The sequence below is a fragment of the Trachurus trachurus genome (genome assembly GCF_905171665.1).
Source record: "Trachurus trachurus genome assembly, chromosome: 13".
Classification (NCBI taxonomy): Eukaryota; Metazoa; Chordata; class Actinopteri; order Carangiformes; family Carangidae; genus Trachurus; species Trachurus trachurus.
Genome location: NC_139892.1, coordinates 35,312,067 through 35,333,109, shown reverse-complemented (window position 1 = coordinate 35,333,109; position 21,043 = coordinate 35,312,067). Strand labels below are relative to the sequence as shown.

Below are 21,043 nucleotides of genomic sequence, written 5' to 3'. Positions count from 1 at the left end.
GCGATAAAAAAAACTGAAATATGCAATAAATAGGTCCAGGGGAGCCATAACTATTTGTACACAAAATATATCAACGGTGTAGTAGTGCCTGTGGAGCAAATGCATAATTCCTTTTTGTTATGAGACAAGCCAGCCCCGCGCTTAGCGCCACCTCCTTAACGGCACGCTAGAGGACGAGGATGTTGCACCACCGCCCCATCTAGTGGCCGAATAAAGTATTGGAATTTGCGATGGTGCTACTTTAACTTTTAATATTTCATTTTTTATCAATCGCCTGCATGTGAAATAACTCCCAAATGAGGCTCCTCACATGGTAATACGGGTGCACACCATAAAGAAATCTTGCAGCAAAGTGTCAAGTTGCCACATTTTCCAGTTCCTCTAATTTGAATTTATTTATTTTTGTCTCTTGCATCAATCCCATTGTTTCTCATAACAAAATAATCTTTGGGGTATTACAGGTCAAGTCACCTAGCTTTGTGATCAATTTGACCAGCCCTACCTGAAGAACCTGCAGAGAAATAGGCTACTCAGTGGCCACTGACTGCGGTCAAGCCAGCTGGGAAATTGTCCTTGAAAAGAAGCAAGTGCATTGAGGCAAAATAAATCAACACAATGCATTTTCACAGCAGTTTTTTTGTTTTGTTTTTTACAGACATTTTCTCCTGTAAAAGTAGTTGTGACAGGTGGTGTTTGCCAAGAGTAGAGCAATAGAGCAATGTCTCCCACAGGGCACACAATTCTTTGCTGCGCCTCTGAATACATAAAGTTAACTATTACAATAAAACTGCATTGCTTTTTCAGCCCATTTCAATCCTGTGTCACCTTATTTAAAAAAGCGTCCCACTTTCCCTTGTTGCAGAAATCTCACTGTCTGCGAGCTCAGCTAACGGTCTGTGGTCTTTTCTTGTGTGATTCAAGTGCGGAGCTCATTTCCCGGGCAAAGCCCCTGAACCTGATTTAGATTCAGCCATGAAGCGCCTGAATAGGGCCGCTGAGAAAATGCATTGTCGGGGTTTCTTTAGTTCCGCCCCGCAACCTGCATAACGACGTGTCGGCCAGTGAGCGCAGCGCTGACTAGAGGTTGTTTATGTGGAGTGCTGGGTTAGGGTTCCGCCCACCGAGGTATCTCTGATCGCAGGGCAGACAGGCAGAGAGTGTAAAATGGCGCACAGCTGTCGGTGGCGGTTCCCCGCTCGGCCCGGAGGGAGCAGCAACTCCGGTACCGGGAGGAGAGCGGGCCGAATCAGGGTTACCGCCTCTCTGCGGAGCGTCCCGGGAGCCCACCCCAACGCAGCGGGGCTCGGACCCGGGTTCGATGCTGCACTACAGGTCTCTTCGGTTATCGGGAGCAACCTGCAGAAATTTCGGGATGTTTTGGGGGAATCGAGCGACTCGAGCAGCGGGGAGGTAAGCAACCAGCACACAGCACACAGCACAGGACAGGACGGGACCGGGGCAGAGTGCCGGTGGCCCCCGGGAGGGAGAGAGCCTCCTCCCGGGGAGCCGGTGCGGGGCTCGGGGCTCGGGGCTCCGGTTCTCCCGTGGAGCCGTTAGTTAACTGTTACTCACGCTCCAGATGAAGAAGCTAACGGCTTTTCAACGGTTACTGAGCCACAGCCGTTGACCGTCTTCTCCTCCTCCTCAGCGGGGCTGTGAGTGTGTGTGTGTGTGTGTGTGTGTGTGAGTGTGTGAGGAGGGGAAGGAAGGAAGAAAACTTGTCATTGCCAGGATGCTCAGTTAACTTTGAGTTGGTGGTGTAGTGTGGCCTTTAATAAAGCCCGCAGGAACAACGTTACAACCGCTAACTTTTAAGTTGGAAACAAAACAACACACAAACCCCCCCAGAGATGTGTTATTATCAGATGTGGTTGTTCTGGACAGAAAGTTTCCTGAGAGGACGGGGCTACATCATCCACTCAGCCTGGATGGATGGACTGGTGCTAACTAACGTCAGTGAGCTGAGCTAGCCCGACCACAACACTGTGGAAGAGAGAGACCCTGGTGTTGTTGTCTCAGTGGTGGTCGCTACAACTACACTGTGTAACGTTAAACTACACAAACACACAGCTCCTACTGTGGCATATTTAGCAACTTGCCGTAACGTTACGCTGTGTAACTGAGCCGCTACAACTGGTTTACTATAGTTAGCCACTTGACATTAGCTTGATGTGTGTGAAGCCTTCAAATTCACGTTACAGCACAGCAAGCAGCAAGCAGCAACGCACAGCAAAAGTTATCGTCCCGTATTTGGCGTTAACGTGGTTCAAATGGAGTAAAAAACCAGTTATTAACCCTCTTGTGTGTGGCATAACTGCGGGTCCTCGCAGTGTAGTAGCCTGGGACACTCGGGGTAGCGTGTAATGTGTTTGAAAACAAGACATGTCAACTTGAAGGAGCCAGAGTACACAGTTGTGGTGTGTTGTAACTAGCTAACGTGAACTTAGCGTCCGTCTGCTCCGTCTCTCTGGGTGAACTGGCTGCTCATTATCCGCTCCACCTGCCTCCTCCACGGCTCTATTAGATGATGTTTGTGAGCTATTATAACTCAGTATCTCGCACCGGGAGCTTCGGGGCTGGCAGGCTGGCGTGCAGCGAGGTGTCAGCCCTCATGAGCCAGGCTCGGCTAACATAGCTGATTGGTTAGCTCGCAGCCACCAGGCTAGCTGTCTACACCTCACAGCTACAACCACACCATTATCTCTGCCGTCGTAAGCCGTGTTAAAGTTGCAGGTTTGCTCCGGGGGCGGCTGTGTTTACCTCCGGCCAGCATGCTGCCACGCAGCGGGGTTACAGCACTGTGGTTAAAGTTGGCGGAGCTCACACACAACAGTAAAAAATAAATTCATGTGCTGTTTTACTGTTAAGCTAGGGCAGCTACCATGCTACGCACTACGCCACGCTAGCCACTGGGGCTATTGCTGATGCATAGGAAAATGGGAGGTGGACATGTTTTCCCCTTCTCTACACAGCCACTACGTAGCTCGTACCAAAATAATATCGGCTTTATAATGCTTGGAGGTGACGTCTGAGGCACGGCTACACGTTGAAAATGACTCCCCGCAGTGTTTTAAGTCGCAGTGAGAGTATATCGACAGGGTACGGCGTGTAGTGACAGTGCGCATGCAGGGCTGGCTACAATAACAACGAGCCCCTTCTTGACGGACCGTGTGATGTGGGGGTGTGTTCGCCTTAGCGAACTACCATCTTCCTTCTTCATGATGAGCAGCATGCGTTCATTGCAGTGGGAGTACACTGTGTGGGGATGTTTACCACCAGCTCCCGGTGCTTCTGGTCTTATTTGGTTGAAGCACAGCGGTATTTGCATACATATTATTTAAGCTTTAGGCTATATTTTACACGAATTTAAGAGATGATTGGATTTTTACACACAGTATCAGCGATGTTTGGGAGATAGTGGAAACTACTGTTATCATTCAGCAGACGGGTTTTCTAGAAGTCTGGATACATATTTACTGATGTTATATCACGGAGGGGTGTGAATTATGTTTGAAAACACATCTTTGCGAGCAAAATGCTTCTGAGGGAAGTTGCAGTCCCCCTGAGCCTTTACTACTAAAGTCTAACAATACATTACAGTTACAACAACATTGTAACAGTGTTTTGGATAGGGACAGACTGAACCATGAAATACCTGTGAGACTTGATGAGGATATGTGTGTGTGTGGAGGCAGACTGAACCATAAAATCTGAGTGCATGTTGAATTGTATAAAAACTGCAGACGTAGCATAGCGATTGTGATTTTAGTGCATTACACAATAGCTGCATGATATCATGTAGAAACATTTATTTTATGTACTGTGCCGTCCTTTTAAGTCAGTGATGTTCAAAATAACAAGGAGTCCTCTCCTCCTTTACTCCAATGAATGAGATCAGAGCATCATTTGGGATGTGTGGAGACAGGCTGGACCATTAAAGGGATACTTCACCCAAAATCCATAATTCACCAATTTTCTCACCGCCATGCCAACGAAGGGTTCGGAGAACTTTCGGAGTTATCAAAACGCTTTTGGAGTTCCAGGGGGGGTCCGGCTGGCAGCGGATTTTCATATAGGCTAATGGCGGTGGATAGAGTTCACTTTTGAATCGTCCAAAACACACACTATGAAACATCCAAATACCTTTTAGCCTTGTTGTAGCAGTAGCTCCCAGTGGCTCTGTTTATGTTTATGCGCATGTGCGAGATTTGCCGCGAGATGTTTGTTTGTCGTTGTAAACCATTGGATGTATGATGGAAACACGGAAGAACATCTCACAGCAAATCTTGCACATCTCGCGCAGCCACTGGGAGCTACTACAACATCAAGGCTAAAAACAGAGATCAAACTTGGGTCGGTACGGACGAGCAGTATGGAGGTATTTGGATGTTTCAGATACCCCTTTCCCACTGGCCAAAAACCCCGTTTAAACCCGCTAACAATCGGCTTTTGGTGGCAGTGGGAAAGGCGCAATGAGCTTGCAGTGGGAACGCCAGACCCGCGTCAACCCGCTAATTTACGTGATGACACTGAACGTTACGTGACGCCACGTCATCGCGCCGGTCGCGTCTCATATCACGTACCAAAACAAAGCTCTGCTCCGCTCTCCTCGTCTGCCTCGGCCGACAGACCTCCGCGGCAGGCGGCTGTGGCATGACTCGCACCGCGGATGAGAGCGGGGCAACATGGTTGCTCTGTTTGATCCCCCCGCGGGGGGTCAGACTCGGCTTATTTTGGTCAATGGGAAAGGGGCCAAATGCCGATTGTTAGCGGGTCGACCCGCGTTTAAAAAACCTGCGTCGACCCGCTAATTTTAGTGGGAAAACGGCTATAGTGTGTGTTTTGGACAATTCAAAAGTGAACTCTATCCACCGCCATTATATGAAAATCCGTTGCCATCCGGACCCCCCCTGGAACTCCAAAAGCGTTTTGATGACTCCGAAAGTTCTCCGAACCCTTCCTTGGTGTGACGGTGAGTAGAAAATTGGTGATATTGATTTTAGGTGAAGTATCCCTTTAAATCCCCATGGAACCATGAAACCTATGGAAGATGCAGACACACAACAGCATGGGGATTTCAATGAGAATGAGTATAGTGTCTGTCTGTCTGGCCAGGACCTGGGCAGGATTGTTCAGGCTCAGTGCAGCCTGCTGCGCTCACGGGGCGACCCTGAACAGAATGCCAGCCGGACACTTGGCCCACCCCTCCTCCTTCCTCCATCCAGGCAGAAAAAAAAAAAAAACCCTTACCCAAATCCACTTCAGACGCTACACAACCCCGTCTGCGAGGCAGAGCAACTTTTTCTTCTGACAGCTGCCACTTTGGAATGGATTATTAAGCCTATTGGGGCTGCTCAAAAGGGGTGCTTGTCGGCTGGCGCTGTCCAAAACGAAGGCATTTGTTAGCTTTATGTGTCTAAAGAATTAATTTTCTTGATCCAGCCAAATTTTTTTGCCGTTTGCTTGTTTTGGAGCTTAGCGCAGCCCATGTTGACTTATTTGTAAAGGTGTGACCTTATCACCCCTCCAGACTCCCAAGCTCACCCTAAGTGTCCACCTAAGCATGCATCATTTTTTTTTTTTTTTTTTGCTTTTGTCCTTGGGTCCATTATATCTTGCCTTCTGTCACATTTATTCCACTCACATGTTATTACCAATGTTTAATCATTCATACAAAAGTGCAGCTGAATAGATGTATCAACCCCAAATGCCTCCTTGCCTCAGTGGTTTGAGAGAAATGGTGTGTTTGAGCGGAAGGGGTGGCAGTCCAGCAGGTGTTTGGCCTATTTAAATGGAAGATAACCACCCCCCTACCCAGCTCCCCCACCCGCTTACCCATCCCCGAGACAGCGTGTGGATTGGAGCAGGAAGCTTTGTGTCTGCTTTTATTCTAGCTCTCACAAAGTGCGGGCGGCTGAAAGAGCACAGGCAGGGATATCAAAGGGTGCAGGGCGACCCCCCTCCTCCCAACGGGACAACGCTGGGAGGAGAATTAGTCACAGACCCTCCCATCCACGGCTTTATTCTGCTACAGCAGGCGGGCAAGGAGCTTTCACCTCCGCTTTAGGAGTTGCCCGACTGGGAGAAAGGCGGCAATTGTGTCGTCTTTCTTACTCTTTGTGTGTGCGGCGGTAAGGGGTAAGGGGTGTCCCTCAGACTTTATGTCCCTATATTGCACCCAGGAGTAGGCGTGTCTTCTTTGTCTTTATTTTGATTAGAACTTCAATTCACGCTGCCTGGTTGGTGTGGGTAGGAGGAGGCGGGGTGTGTGTGTGTGTGTGTGTGTGTGTGTGTGGGTCCCCGCCAGCCTGTTTGAGTGTTAAATGTGTGTGTGTGTTAGAGCAAAAAGAGACACCATGCACACGTGCCAATCAGTCAGTTTTATCTTTGTCCTCTGGCTGTCCCCGTCTCCTTACGTGCGAGGCGTAGGAAGAAGGAGGCACCTTGCCCCTGGAAAGTGTTTTGTTTTGATCTGAGTTTGCTGTCGAGCAAATGTGAAACAGTTGCGCTCGGTGTTTGGACACTTGGAAAAAAACAAATGTCCACCTTTTGCTCGGGGGGTTGACAGGGGGGTCACAAAGCAGCAGCAGCAGCAGCACCACCACAGGGTAATTCACACTGGTGGAGGAAACAGGGGCTTGTGGGAAGTGACTAATAAGACTACACCTTAAATTCCTTTCATTTACTCATATTTGTCCCTTTTGCGTACATACGTTGGCACCATTCTTGGAATTCCTCTCTCTGTGGCTGTTTTTGCAGAGATGTGTCATACAGCAGCATGAGTTCATCACCAATTTATTTACATTCCAGGAAGGGATGAGGCATCGTTGTCTGTACAGTAAACCCTACAGCTTCCTGGTATATGTCAAATAAATGTTTTTCTCTCAGAATAGTAGGGAGGGATGACTCCTTAAGAGCTTCAAAGTGACTGAGAGTGTTAACCTGTCAACTTATAAACATCTCCTTGACAACTATCCCCTCAGCCTCAGCCACATTCCCATACTCCTCATGTGTTTTCCTTCTGGCTTTGACATGGATAACTTCTGATGCTAGCCGGAAGTTACCTACTATAGCGCTAATGCTTGTATTCATTAACCAGGGGTGCTATAATATAGATTCAAACTTACTGTACACACACAGGCAGTTGTGAGTACTTCTGCAGGTGTCTACTACTGACTGGACAGATCTTTTGTCAATGAGATAGATGTGGTGCAACCCATGGCCGTTTTCAGGACCTGTTTCCCAAAAAATACCATTGTAGGGCTCCTAAAATGTGGTTTCCAAGTGGACAAAACGCAGAAACAATGAAAAAACTTTTGCGTATATACACCTTAGCCCATATTCATGTGGACGGGCTCAGTCTAAACCACCAAAGTAATGGCTATTGTTTGGTAGCTGGCATGATGGTGAGAAAACCAAAGTATTGCCTTTATCCGACTATAACTGGACGACTGAAGTGCATGTAAACGCGTTAGTCCGACTAATATCGGAGTTCTCCAACTCTGATTAAGACACCCAGATAATGCGATTGGAATTCGACTTTCTCAGGCATGTATGACATACGCCTTAATCGGAGTTCAACTGGGCAATACCTTTGCGCATGCGCCACAACCAACCGCTGGCGTATGACCCCGCAACCTCTCGAAATCACCATGACCACGAGGGATAGCGTGCACCTTATCTGCACACTAAGTAATGCGTACTCCAGTTGTTTATTATTATGTGATGTAATAGGTCAACCGGAAAGAGGGCCGTATTAACCTGCTGAAACCACGCATATCGCCACCTAGTGTTGAGGAGGAGGACACGTTCCCATCAGTTATTCGATTTTCTCAGTTGCCTGTAAACTGGGACAAGGACAGAAGTACGATTAGACACCACAATCGAATTTTGAGCATAGCTCGATTAAGCTGTGCTTGTAAACGTACTGAGTCTCTGGGTTATCAATGGAGCTCGTCACTTAACATGTTTGTGGTGATATCCTATTTTAGAAAGTGATAACCTCAGGCAGTGTTTGGTTATCTACTTTCTTCCCAAGTTAACTGCAAAACCAAACAGCATTTCTTCCCAACTGGAGCATCTACCCGAGTAGTGTGGATGTTTGTTGTAACAGTGAATCATGCAAATCAACACAAACTTATGAAGTCATGGGTCAAAGGGGTCTACTGTAATCTATTACCACTAGCAGCAGCATGCATTTGGTTATGTTTACAACTGCAGGTTAATATGGAGAGTGAAAAGTAGTGCCAATTATATCCTTGACAACACTGTCAAACTGTTAAAGGGCTGTTTCCTGTTTTAAAGTGAGGTAACCTGGCTTGTCGTGAAGCTCATTAGAAACATTGTTGTCTTGACAGTAGGGGTGGGCGATGAGTTGATATTAGATCGTGAAGGATTAGAACGTGTTGACGAGATCGCAGTACCAGTGTCGTCTATAGAGCACGTCCTGTCCATTGCTGTTCTATGCTCTTGCTCGTATGCATACGTTTTTTTTTTTTCCTTATTAGCCAAATCATACTATTTGCTGGTTGGCTTCATGCCCGCCCTAGAGACACATGGCAATCAACCTTCACCTTTTTGATTCAGTTCCTTTGAGTGCAACGCAATGATTTCTCATGAATGAACTGGTAGTATTAAAAACACATCTCCACTCATGTCCTTGAAGCAGCAGCTATCTGTTGCCTACCTTTCTTGATGCTGTGACTTGTCCAGTCAGACTCCAGTATGGAGTTGTTTATAGTTTATGTGAGTAAGGAGTGACCCAGGCTGAGGGGACATCAGCTGTTGCAGCCTGTGTCCGAGGAGCCAGAGGAGCTGTTTATTAACTCGGTTAGATCTTTATTGTCTGTACAACTTCTTTCGCTCTCCAAATGAACGATCGTCGACTTCTACAAACATGTCGGTTCATTCACAAAAGAGTAAAGACTCACCTGTACAGCTGGTCTCTCGGTGAACTGGTCTGAATGGCTGATGTTGGCATTATTATTTTGTATTAGATGATTTATTGCAGATGCATTTTTATTTCATTTGCTGGTATCATTTTCATTATTATCATATAGCCTATTATTAAATCCATTGATAATTTTTGAGTTAAGCAAAACAGTCAGTAAGTCCTAACTCAAAAAACGAATACGTATACAACAACATTTGAGAGGTCAATGTTTTTTTTTCTTGCCGGTGTTATAAAACACATTGCAGCTTTATCCATTTGGCTCAGCTGTCGGTGCTCAGGTGGCGTTAGATCTTCACATTTTGAAGTCATACAAAGTGCAGCCAAGCACCAGGCTGAAGAGAGCGGAGCAGCAGAGCTCTGAGCTGCAGGTGAGCTGGCTGGAGAGCTCAGCGGTGGCAGCGTCCTCACAGGTGATACACACGCAGATGTCCGTGTTAGTTTGTCATCTGACCTTCTATCACAGGGACTGCGCTGCATAACTGGCACATACTGTCAGTCCTCCTGTGTAGCTTTTATGGCTGAATGAAGGCACGAGTGGAAGTCTGCATGTGTTGACACGCCCCCATGAGTTGATTGACATTAGTAGCTAGCTAATTGGATTAAAAAAAACTGATAGTATTAATCAGTCAAAGTTCTGGTTATCGGTTAAACATGTGCATCCCTAGGTCGCACTGTTCAGCAACTTGCAAAATAGTCCAAGGCTATGCTATGTCTACACGGAAACGATCTGAACAGAAAACGCAAAAGTGGCGTTGTGTTCTCACTTTTTATTCCGTGTTCTTTGGGGGAAATCTGCGTGCATACGGTGACACAAAAGTTTGTGGAATCTGTGATGTAAACGCTGAGCAGACTTTTGCATTTTTACCCTTTAGCCGGGAACGCAACGGTGGAGCGTTTTTAAGATCTCCACTCTGGAAGGTGGTTTTTCACTTTTTTGCGTTTTGAAGCCCCAAAAACGCTGTCGGCGTCTCAACGAAAGGCACATCCAGTAAAATAGTTTGTCGTAAACAGGGCCTTTAAAATCAATGTATAAAATCGTGACATTTGCCGTATCGCCCCAACACCTACTTGACAATGTTTTTTTACAGCTCCTACACAACATGATAGAACGTGCATCAAAAACAATAATGGCATTTTCTAACCAGCTTAGGACCAACCAGTGCTGGTTGAGTGTTGGTGTTGTGACTTGTGACTGAGCTTCTACTTTGAGCCTGTACACTCCTCCCAACATACACGCCCTCACTTCTTTGCAGTGTTACATAATGCAAATATAAAAGCTGTCTAAAATCACTCAATTAATGGGAATTTTTAGGGCAACAGAGCAATAAATTGTTTTGTTTTTTTGTTTGTGAACTTGTTTTTTGCCATTTTGTTGTTTGACTCCTCCAGTTTCACCAAGTCAAGGCCTTTAGTGATGCATCACAGCCTTTATGATTGATCTGAGGTAGTCTTCGCCCGGGAAACTGGTCCCCGATCTGCAGCCCGTCGTCAGGAATCAGTGTGATTTCTCCTAAACGCTAACTAACTTGAAAGATGGTAAAAGTCCCGTTCACTTTCTCAGTCTGAGAATCACAAGTCAAACCCAATTAACATCCGTCTCATAACTGTCAGGGGCTGTCCCCTGCCCCTTCTGAAAAAAAAAAAAAAGTGAGGTTGCTTTCTGCAATGATTCAGATCGGTTTCCTGTTCTCTATCCAGTGAATTTACATCAAGCCATTTGAGTATTGATCATTGAAATGAGACGTGACAGTCAGAGACCCGCTGGAAGTCAAACTTGCTCGGGGTTTCGCGGTGAGAGCGACAGGCAGAAGATGAGACAACTGTTCAGAAGCAAGCAGCTCTCGTGCAGCCGTTCAGCTGTGGAGATGTGATGGAAAAGAGAGTTAAGGAAAGCTCAGGTGTCTTCAGCAAAAACCTTCTCATCCCCTCGCATGTGGAGAGGCGAGCCTCACCTCACCTCCCCTCGCTCCTCTACTACAGTGTTTGTTTACGTCTGGAAGTTACCTCCCTGCTGCCCTACTACCCAGCTCACGGCGAGCCTTGTGTTTTCACACGCTGCTGCTGCTGCTGCTCGGCGCTCGGCAGCCGGTGGGCGGGAAGCGAGTGCGCGAGCGGCGAGTGAGTGACTGAGTATGTGTTTGGGAGCATGGCAGAGAGCAGGGATAAAAGGGGGAGGAAAAGGGGTGGAGGGAGGAGGGAGGAGGGGGGGGCGCCTTGTCGTGTGTGGGAGGCCTGTTCAGATTGGGTTTTGGCAAGCTTCTGCACGAGCATGTTGAACCCCCCCCCTCTCCCCCCTCTCCCCTCCACCAAACCTCTTTCATCCCCCCTGCTCCCAAGAGACGGCTGCGCTCCCTCTGTTGTTGATGCTGCATGTGGTCAAGATGCTGCTTCCTTGTCTCTCTCTCTCTCCTCCCACAGCCCTCCTCCTTTCTTCACTCTGGTGGTGTGTGCTTTCTTGCCTTGCCTTGCTTGTGCTCCCCTCCCCCGCAACCTCACTTCTGTGTTCTGCTTGTTTACATCTCGCAGCGCAGTTCACGCGCAGGGGGTGTTTGCCCTCTCTCTCTCTCCTTCTCTCTCTCTCTATGAACACGTCCATGTGTGATGTGTTTGCGGCGGCTTACAGAATCAGGAGCTACATACATACACGCGTACACACGAAAGAACGAGTGTGCGTGTGCCCCCCCCCCCCCCCCCCACCCCACCCCACAGAAGCGTGTAGTGATGTCATTGACTGCCGCTCGCACTATCACAGCGAGTCAGAGCCGCCCGTTGGTACCCCGCCCCCCTCAGCTCTGCAACAACACCAACCTAGAGCAGCAGCCTGCTCAGAGAGGAGAGGAGAGGAGAGGATGCTGCTATCACTGAGAGGAGACAGGCTGATAGATGGAGAGAAGCGCACGAGGAAAAAGAGGCTGAGAAGTAGAGGATGCTCAGATGAAGATAAACAGCAGCACTGACTGTCTGTTATATGTTGAACAGATGAAAGACAGTTTTCTATCTAGAGTACATCCCTGTTTCTTTTTTAATCAGACTCCACAATGTGCGTGTTGCAGGTGCATCATTGTATGTCGTCATGTGTAACTCTCAGTTTGCATGCAGTCGTGTGTGCACACACTTGGACTTACACTTGGATAGCAGCTGCTCCACAAACTGGGCCAACAAGACCTCAACCGCATCCCTGCACGCTGCTATAAATAAACATGATGAAATGACACACTCACCTCCACTCTTAACCACACACACTGATTGCAAGAAGTAGTGGCACACTCAGGATCTTGGAGATGTTAATCATCCTCTGATGATTCTTTTTGCCCGTCGCGCATCCCAAGGCTCTACTGAGCCATGAGAGAGGAGATTAATGTCTGTTCTTCTTACACTGTGTTACGTTTGCTTTTTTCTGAAACGTCAGCCACCAAAATTAAGTCACAGAGGAGGTTAAAACACATTTAAGTAATGCAGAAAGTGAAATATTGAATCAATTTCCAATCTTTGCTTGCTGTTATTCTTTGAATATGGCGGACATAGCCTATGTTTTGTCGACAAAGAACACAGCGCTCTTTCATCCTATAACGGATGAAGTGTTGGCTGTCGATCTGCCAGATAAAAAAGCCTTTCAATACACCTTTTAGAAGCATTATCTGGCAAATTGGTGAGGAGTCTTTGTTCAGATCCCTTCAATGTTTGTTCTCACACTTGTTCCAAGGTAATAACACCTACCGTAAGGCCCATTTACATAGAGAGACAGGCTCAGGAGAAAAATAGCCCTTGTGTTTTACTGTTTTCAATGGAAGAATGAGGTGGAGGTGCAGGGTTAGATCATATGTGAAACAAAGTTGACAATAGTTCAGCGCCTTGAGAAGTAGGGGTCAGACACTGTCGATTCAATACTTTAATTCAGGAGAAAAGGTATTTATTAAACACCTTGGCAACCGTTCGATGAATGAATGGGATGAGATGTCTTTGCCTTTTAATGCAGATGTTCTGAAGTGGCCGCTGTGCCTGCTCATTTGCATTTAGGTAACCACATGGCTTTTCTTCCCGTGTACCCATCAAACCACACAATATTTTTCTGCTTCTCATGTGTAAATGTGTTTCTTTTTGGTTCGAGCATCTTTGTGTGTATGATCAACCACCTAAGAGTTTTACAGTTGCTTCAGGGAGCAGGAACGTAGCACGATGTGTCAGTTGCTCTGTAGGGTTTTTGGATGTTCGCCATTCAAACCGTCCGTTGTGATTTGAGCCCCTCTCCTCCAACTGCGGGCATGTCACCCCAAAACTTAAGAGAAACACCAGAGCATCAGAGTATGAGCCACAGCAGGTGGGGCAGTGAGATTGAGCATTTCATTATAGCCCTGAAGGCTATGATCCTCATCTGAGTCAAACATCAACACTGACTCACGTGTCGCGCCATCTAGGCCAAGTGTCAATTATGTGGCATGATGGATGCTGTAAATCTGACCTGTTAACCAACCCTGGCTTCTTTGCTGTATTATAGCATTAAATCATAATTTGTTTTTCTTTTTTTTTTGCAGGAAGAAGCATTTGGAGGATTTGGAACAGTTGTTGAACAGAAAAGAGTACAGAGCCCTTCAGCAACCTCTTCAGGTAAAGTCTCTCTGACCTGGCAGGGACCTTATAGTGTCTCAATACACCTGTACTTATGTATGTATGCAGTTTGTCCATGGCTGACTGAATGTCCTCTGTCTCTGTTTTTTTTCTTCAGTTGGCCCACTCATACAGGAGAAGAAGCCCAGAGGCCGACCCCCGCGGGCCCTCACTGCCCAGAAAGCTGCTGCAAATCTATCGTCCCCCTCCGCCATCCCCTCCCCCACACAGTCGAAACCTGAGGGCCAGGAACGGCCGGCGGAGAAGGTGAAAAGGCTTCCCGGGAGGCCGCCTGGCACCGGGGAAAAGAGAAGAGGCCGACCCCCGTCTTCGAGCAGCAAGAAAGCTTGGAGCGCAGGCAGCCATGCGGCGGGCGAGGACAGCAGGCAGGTCGGCTCCGAGCTGGGCATGGACACGGAGGAGGACAAGGACAGAAAGGGCGCCAAGAGGACGCCGCTGGGCACCGCTCAGCCGCACGACGGCGAGGCCAAGCTTCCAAAAGGCGGGCGGGGCGAATCCAAAGTTGCCAACCTGAAGAGGCTGAAAGAGACCAAACTGGCCCCTCTCAAGTCCCGGCTCAAGACTTTGCCCGGCGTGCCCCGACGCAGACGCGGGCGGCCGCCCTCGGCCGAGCGGCTCAAAGCCGAGGCGGCGGCGGCGGCTGCTGCTGCTGCTGCTGCTGCCGCACAGCTGTCTACCTCGGTCGAATGCGGGGAGGGGAAACACAAGGCCTTCAGGAGCAGAGGGGGGGACATTCCCCAGCCGTCCATGCTGAGGAACGCGGACGGAGCCGAGGACCAGGACTCTTCCGACCCGCCGGCCTCCCCGTCTCCCTCCAAACCGGGCAGGACGGTGGGCCTCAGGAAAAGCCCCCGCCACAGGAAGCCCGTCAGGATCGTCCCCCCGTCGAAACGCACCGACGCGACCATCGCCAAGCAGCTGCTGCAGCGCGCGAAGAAAGGAGCGCAGAAGAGAATGGAGAAAGAAGCCGTAGCCATCGGGAGCAGCGGGACGGGGAACATGGACGCCGGCATCAGGAAGACGCAGCTGAAGAACATCCGGCAGTTCATCATGCCGGTGGTCAGCACCGTGTCCCTGCGCATCATCAAAACCCCCAAGCGCTTCATCGAGGACGAGGGAAGCTTCGGGACCCCGACCCCCCACATGAAGGTGCCGCGGTTGGAAGCGGCGCCCTCGTCCGTCTCCACGTCTGCCCAGCTCGCCTCTGCCACGTCCTCCCCCTCCCCCGCGCTGGTCTCCTCCTCCACCTCCACCGCCGCGGCGACCAGCGCCTGCACCGCCGCTCCGGTCGAGTCCCTCCCCCCGCCCCCTCCTGCCCCCGCCACCATCCCGACCGTTCCGTCGCCGGCCGTCGGCCTGCTCAACAGCAACGCCAGCAACGCCACCAACGGGCGGTTCAGCAGCAGCGCGGCCTCGTGCGGCTCCAGCGCCGTGTCGCAGCATTCCTCCTCCGCCGAGTCGTCGCGGTCCAGCAGCCCGAGCCTGGACGACTCGTCGTGCGACTCCCAGGCCTCCGAGGCCACGCAGGCTCTGTCGGAGCCGGAGGACCGCTCTCCGTCCTCGCAGGGGGAGCGGGAGGGCGACCTGCTGCTGCACGGCTCGCGGCCCCCCTCCCCTCCCTCGGAGCCGGAGCCGGAGCACATCCTGGCGGAGCGGAGCCGCCGCGGCCGGAGGGGGCCGGGGGTCGGCCGGGGGAGCCACAGGGCGAGGGAGGCTCTGGCCACCGGGCCCAAGAAGCCCATCATCAGCCCGCCGACGGGGGTGCTGATGTCGTCCTCTACGCTCGTTAACTCCCAGCAAGCTTCATCCACGGCTTCCTCCTCCTCCTCGCCTCCCCCTCCCCCTCTCCTCACCCCGCCGCAGCCTCCCCAGTCGGCCTCCGCCAACACGGCCGCCATCAGCGATCACCACGGGCAGTCGCCCTGGATGACCCACAACATCCCCCAGTTCCTGTCGGGGTCGTCGGCGCTGTCGGGCCTGACCGACAAACGCAGCCGCTCCATCCTGAGGGAGCCCACCTTCCGCTGGACGTCGCTGTCGCACCCCGAGCACCAGTACTTCTCCTCCGCCAAATACGCCAAGGAGGGCCTCATCCGCAAGCCCATATTCGACAACTTTCGCCCTCCCCCCCTCACGGCCCAAGACGTGGGACTGTTGCCCCAAAGCGTCGGCGGCGGCGGAGCGGGCGGGGCGGCCCCCGCGGCGTTCCCCGCGCCGGGCGGCGGTGGCGGCGGCGGAGGAACCGGGACGGGATCGGGAACCCGTCTGTTCTCCCCCCACCACCCCCACGCCCACCACCAGCATCCCTCGTCGTCCCGCTTCGACGCGCCGCTCCAGAAGCGAAGCCCGTTGCTCCGCGCGCCGCGCTTCACGCCCAGCGAGGCCCACTCCCGGATATTCGAGTCGGTCACCCTGCGGTCTTCTCCCGGCGGCGCCCCCGGCTCCCACTCCCCGCACCAGACGTCCTCCGGCTCCAGCCGACCGTCGCGACGCCGGAAGCGGCTGATCCCGGCAACGCTGCGCGGCCATCCGCGTTCTCCTTCCCACTCGATGACCAGACGCAGCAGCCAAATCGGAGGCCACATATCCGGAATCGGGAAAGGCTGCTCCGACATGTCTGCGCTGACGGGCTCCGTCTCCAGCAGTAACCCCAGCTCTTTGCCGGGGGTCTCTGCAAGCCCACTCGCCACTAGTGCCTTAACTCCTCCTTCTTTCAGCACCTTCTCCACTCCATCCATCGGCCTGGCCTCACAGGGGACCCCCGAGAGCAGGAGAGGGGCTGCAGGAAACCAGCCTCCTATGTCCACCACGTCATCCGCTTCCTTCCCTCACTTCCCCTCCGGCGCCCAGGACACCGGCCGAGGCGCTGGGAAAGGGGCTAAGGAGAAAAGCTCCTCTGCCCCCCAGGAACCCGCCGCAAAGGAAAAAGAAAGAGAGTCCGAGAAAACCCGCGAGAAGGAGAAGGAGAAGGAGAACAAGAAGGAAGCGAGGAAGGATGTGAGGGACTCAGAAGACGCTCTTTCTCTTGCTCCAAAAAAGGCTCCGGGGAGAAAAAAGTCAAACTCCGTGGAGGTGGTCTCTGACACCGCCGCCTCAGAGGCGCGTGGGCTCCACTCCGCCGTTCCCGCGCCCGTCGCCACAGGACGATTGCCTAAGAAAGGCAGACCCTCCGAGAAAGGAGCGGAGACGGAGGATGTGGAGAAGGAGAAGGAGAAGGAGAAGGAGAAGCAAAGCGCTCCGGGCCAGCAGACAGCAAGCCTTCAAGGACAGCCCAGCAGACAGCAGCTCCCCGTCTCTTCTATTTTGGCGCAGGCAGAGAAACAGCCGGTAACCGACAAGCGGGTGGTGGGACTACTGAAAAAGGCCAAAGCGCAGCTCTTCGAGATAGGGAAGAGTAAGCTGAAGCCCGCGGACCAGACCAAGGTTCAGGTCAGTAGTGATACTGGACTGTATCTCTGTAGTTGTGTCTCCCCAACAGAAAGCTCCTCTGTTTTTCTCATTCTCATTATAAAGCCACAAGCTTGCGGGGTTTGACACGATGCATTGAATATTTGCTATAAATAGAAATCTGTGTTTGTACTCAAACTGAAACTTGATAATAGGAAAGTCCCACAGAGGATGTTACTTAAAGGGGAATTCTGCACGCTTCATACATTATGCAGAACGCTGCACCGGCTTTGGTTTTGAAAGTATTATCCTTTGAACAGAATACACTCATCTGTTCTTCCGCTCTTAATTGAAAGATTAAGTGGTTTTAGGCAGTCATAGCACATTTTCACCTCAAACCCAACTGTCCTTCACATACTCATCATCAGTATTGCACATTGTTAAAAGATGAAGAGCTTATTTTGTAGGGGTGGGAGAAAAAATCGATTCACATAAATAGCACAATATCTTTTTTGACGATTTGATATTTTTTTTCAAAACTCGATTTTTTTTTTTTTTTTTAAATATTGTGCAATGTGCATTTGTTAGCCTTTTTTTTTTTTTTTTTACATACAGAGAGTCCAGGTTTTGAAAAGGGTTTAAGTTCACTTTATAATGGAGTATGTTAATTTATAGGCTCCTACAGTATTTGTGTGCAGATAAATGTTAAAAATGCTAAAGACTAAAAATCGAGAGAATCGGCAATATCGTAGAATCGCAATTTAAATCGAATCGCCATCCAAAAAATCGTAGAAGAATCGACTCGGGAGAAAAGCATATCGTCCCAGTCCTATTATTTTGGTTCAGTGAAACATTCTTAACAAATTATATGTAACTTCCCAAGGTCAAATGTAGTACACTTTATAATAGCAGTATCAGTTTTTTTAAAATTGTTTTTTACTGTATGTAGGCTATATGTTTCAACCTGTGTATTGTGCTTGTGTGTGCCAGGGTCAAGAGAGTGACTCATCAGAGGCCTCAGTCCGGGGTCCTCGCATCAAACATGTGTGTCGTCGTGCAGCTGTGGCTCTTGGCCGTAACCGGGCGGTGTTCCCTGACGATATGCCCACACTTAGTGCCTTGCCCTGGGAGGAGAGAGAGAAGATCCTATCTTCCATGGGGAATGACGGTGAGGCGCCCTGGCTTAACTGTTGTTTGACCCACCTGTGGATTGCCTCCTTTGAACATTACAGCTGTTTATTATCTATTTACTTCATTAAGTCATTCATTCTGAGGTGGAGCCTAGTTCGTCGTACCGCTGCTCAACACAGATATCGCGGTAGTGATGAAAACTCATCGACTGACTTTTTTCACAACAGTCAAGATTTTGTTATTTATAACACGACATCTGTGTGAGCCCTGGAAAAACTCTGCTGCGTCCTGAGTGTGGTGGTGACAGATGAACCACGAGCAAAGACAAATGCAGAGTCGAGTGGTGATGGAGCCTGAGGAGTTCCTGTTATTTTGCAGAGCGTTACCCCGGATAGTCGATTCGGAGAGGTCTGATTCGACCGCCAATCTGGTCCTTGAATTGTTATGAAAAAAAGATTGCATAGAAGTTCTTTGTTTTCTAATAATTCATGATAATTTAGCCTATTATGATACAAACATCAACATCAAGGTCCTGGGTCGGGAAGGAGACACCTCTCCTCCTCCTCCTCTCTCTCTCACGCACAAAAAACAGCGCTGTCCATGGTGCTGCGACACTCGACCCCTGAACCGGCTACAGGCACCGATGCACATATCATGGCCACACAGCGATGGGACTTACAAGTTTTCATTGGCCATACACACTCCCATACACATTCCCAGCACAAACTTGTCCCCAAAAGGAGAGAGAGTGATGTCGTGCATGCGAGCCTAATGAGTGAGATCAGGAAAAAGATGGATGGAGAATGTCCTGTTGTTGTTGTCTTATGCCAACTGATAAATTAAATTTGTTTACTTGGGTTTAGCTCTTTTTCCACAGTGGAAAAAAGACCCAAAAGAGATTATGAATCAGTGAGGGAAAAAAAACTACATGATTTAACGATTAGTCGACTAAAGGCAAAATCTGACCAATCAGATTCGACTATGGAAATACTTGTTTTGCCTGGTTTTGCGTCATGTGAGTTTCTCTGAGGCCAGAGGACCTGATGTCAGTGACATGTCAAGAGTTAGCAGCATCATCTTGTTTACATGTTTGCCCGGTCATTTAATCTGTGTACTTGTGTTTACGCCAAGCGACTGGACATCTGGCATTTTTTGTGTGACATTGGCAATTAATTCATATCTATTAGTAACGGATGTGTTTCTGTATATTGAAATTCTCCCTGTGGACTATAGATCACACTGCTGACAGGAACTATACACGACCTGGTTTAACTTGTTCACAGTAGTTTTGTAGCCAATGGAAGGAGTGCATCTTTAAAGCACCTGTTCAATAATACAGTGTATAGACACTGCCTACTTGTTAATTAATTACTTAATTACTGGCTGAATCAGCTTAGTTACTTTTTGGTGCTTAGCAACAGGCTTTATTTTATACCTTTTGCTGTGTTTTGATTTGTGAGATTTGTCTTAACCCTTTGTGAGCTAAACCAGTGCTGTTGCCAGAATTCATGATCTAAGATGTTGTCTCCTCTTACAGACAAGTCATCTGTAGCAGGCTCTGAGGAGGCAGAGCCTCAATCCCCCCCCATAAAGCCACGGGAGACTCGGCAGAAGGCCGTTCAGGAGGCTCCTCCCAAGAAGGGGCGTCGGTCGCGGCGCTGTGGCCAATGCTCAGGCTGCCAGGTTCCCGAAGACTGCGGTGTCTGCACGAACTGTCTGGACAAGCCCAAGTTTGGAGGCCGGAACATTAAAAAGCAATGCTGCAAGTAAGTTGTCGCTGATGAGCTTTTTGTTTTGACAGATTGTTATAGATCTCTATAAAGTCTTGAAAAACATGTTATTGCAAAGTGATTTAAAGGTCCAGTGTGTAAAATGAGGGGGAAACAGTGACACCATTCTGATTCTATTATTTAACTATTATGAATGTGAAAGTCTTGAAACGTGCTCTCTGGTTGGCTGGATTTTCCATTCCCTACAAACATGGCGGCGCAAGATGGCAACACTCTCTAAGCAAGACCCTTGTTATATGTATATATAAAAGAAGATTATAAGGCTATGAAAACCAAACAGATTTTATTTTATGGTGATTATACACTGGTAGTATATTCAGCTTTTAACCTTGACAAACATTACACCCTGGACCTTTAATGGAATATTTAAGAAACCCCGTGCTGAACTTTGCATGTTTGGCTTCCTACAGGATGAGGAAGTGTCAGAACCTGCAGTGGATGCCCTCAAAGATGTTTCTGCAGAAGCAGGGCAAAAGCAAGAAGGACAAGAAAAAGAACAAGTTGTCTGAGAAGAGGGACGGCCTCAACCCGGGTAAAGGACCGAACTCCGAGTCCGGCCCCAAACCCGCTCCCGCGCCGCCGAAGGAGGAGCCTCCCCGCAGAAAGAGCGAAACTCCTCCTCTGAAGCTGGGAGAGGAGAAGTCGATGAGACAGCAGCCGTCATCCAAGCAGTCGTCCCCGGCGCTCACGTCCTCCCCCGGCCCGGTCGACCCCCACCAGGCCGCCGGCGCCGCCACGGCCCAGGCTGCGTCGCCGGGCCAGTCGCCGGACCCCAAACAGCTCTCGGTCTCCAGCGCCGTCGGCAGCAAGAAGGGACACAAGCCACAGCAGCCCGTCGCCACGTCCTCCTCCTCGTCATCGTCCTCCTCGTCCTCGTCCTCGTCCTCCACCTCCTCGTCTTCTTCATCTTCGTCCTCTTCTTCCTCGTCGTCGTCGGCCCAGAACTCCCCCTCCCAGTCCACGCAGTCCCACCAAGCATCCCAGCAGCAGCAGCAGCAGCAGCAGCAGCAGCAGCAGCATCGGCCTCTTACGAGTCAGGGACCTCCCAAGAAAGACTCACCCAAGATTCCTCTGGGCGAGTCCAAGAAGAAGCCTCAGCAGCACTCGCTGCAACAGCAGAGCTCAGCTATTAATGTTTCACATACAGGTACAAAAC

General features: G+C 49.8%; 2 protein-coding genes across 2 annotated transcripts in view; one reads left to right on the top strand and one right to left on the bottom strand.

Annotated features, from left to right (window-relative positions):
- Positions 1 to 1,090: 1,090 nt before the first annotated feature.
- kmt2a (lysine (K)-specific methyltransferase 2A) overlaps positions 1,091 to 21,043 on the top strand; it is a gene marked incomplete at its 5' end in the record, with an annotated part of 50,395 nt that continues 30,442 nt past the window's right edge. Inside the window, 7 exon segments of the mRNA XM_083984366.1 lie at positions 1,091 to 1,129; positions 1,132 to 1,410; positions 13,486 to 13,558; positions 13,677 to 17,008; positions 17,957 to 18,134; positions 19,635 to 19,863; positions 20,298 to 21,034. Coding sequence (XP_083840492.1) covers positions 1,091 to 1,129; positions 1,132 to 1,410; positions 13,486 to 13,558; positions 13,677 to 17,008; positions 17,957 to 18,134; positions 19,635 to 19,863; positions 20,298 to 21,034 — 4,867 coding nt within the window.
- The window catches only part of rnf26 (ring finger protein 26), a gene marked incomplete at its 5' end in the record, with an annotated part of 86,211 nt that continues 79,977 nt past the window's right edge, over positions 14,810 to 21,043 (bottom strand). The window contains one exon of the transcript XR_014595825.1: positions 14,810 to 14,826. The remainder of the gene's footprint in view (positions 14,827 to 21,043) is intronic.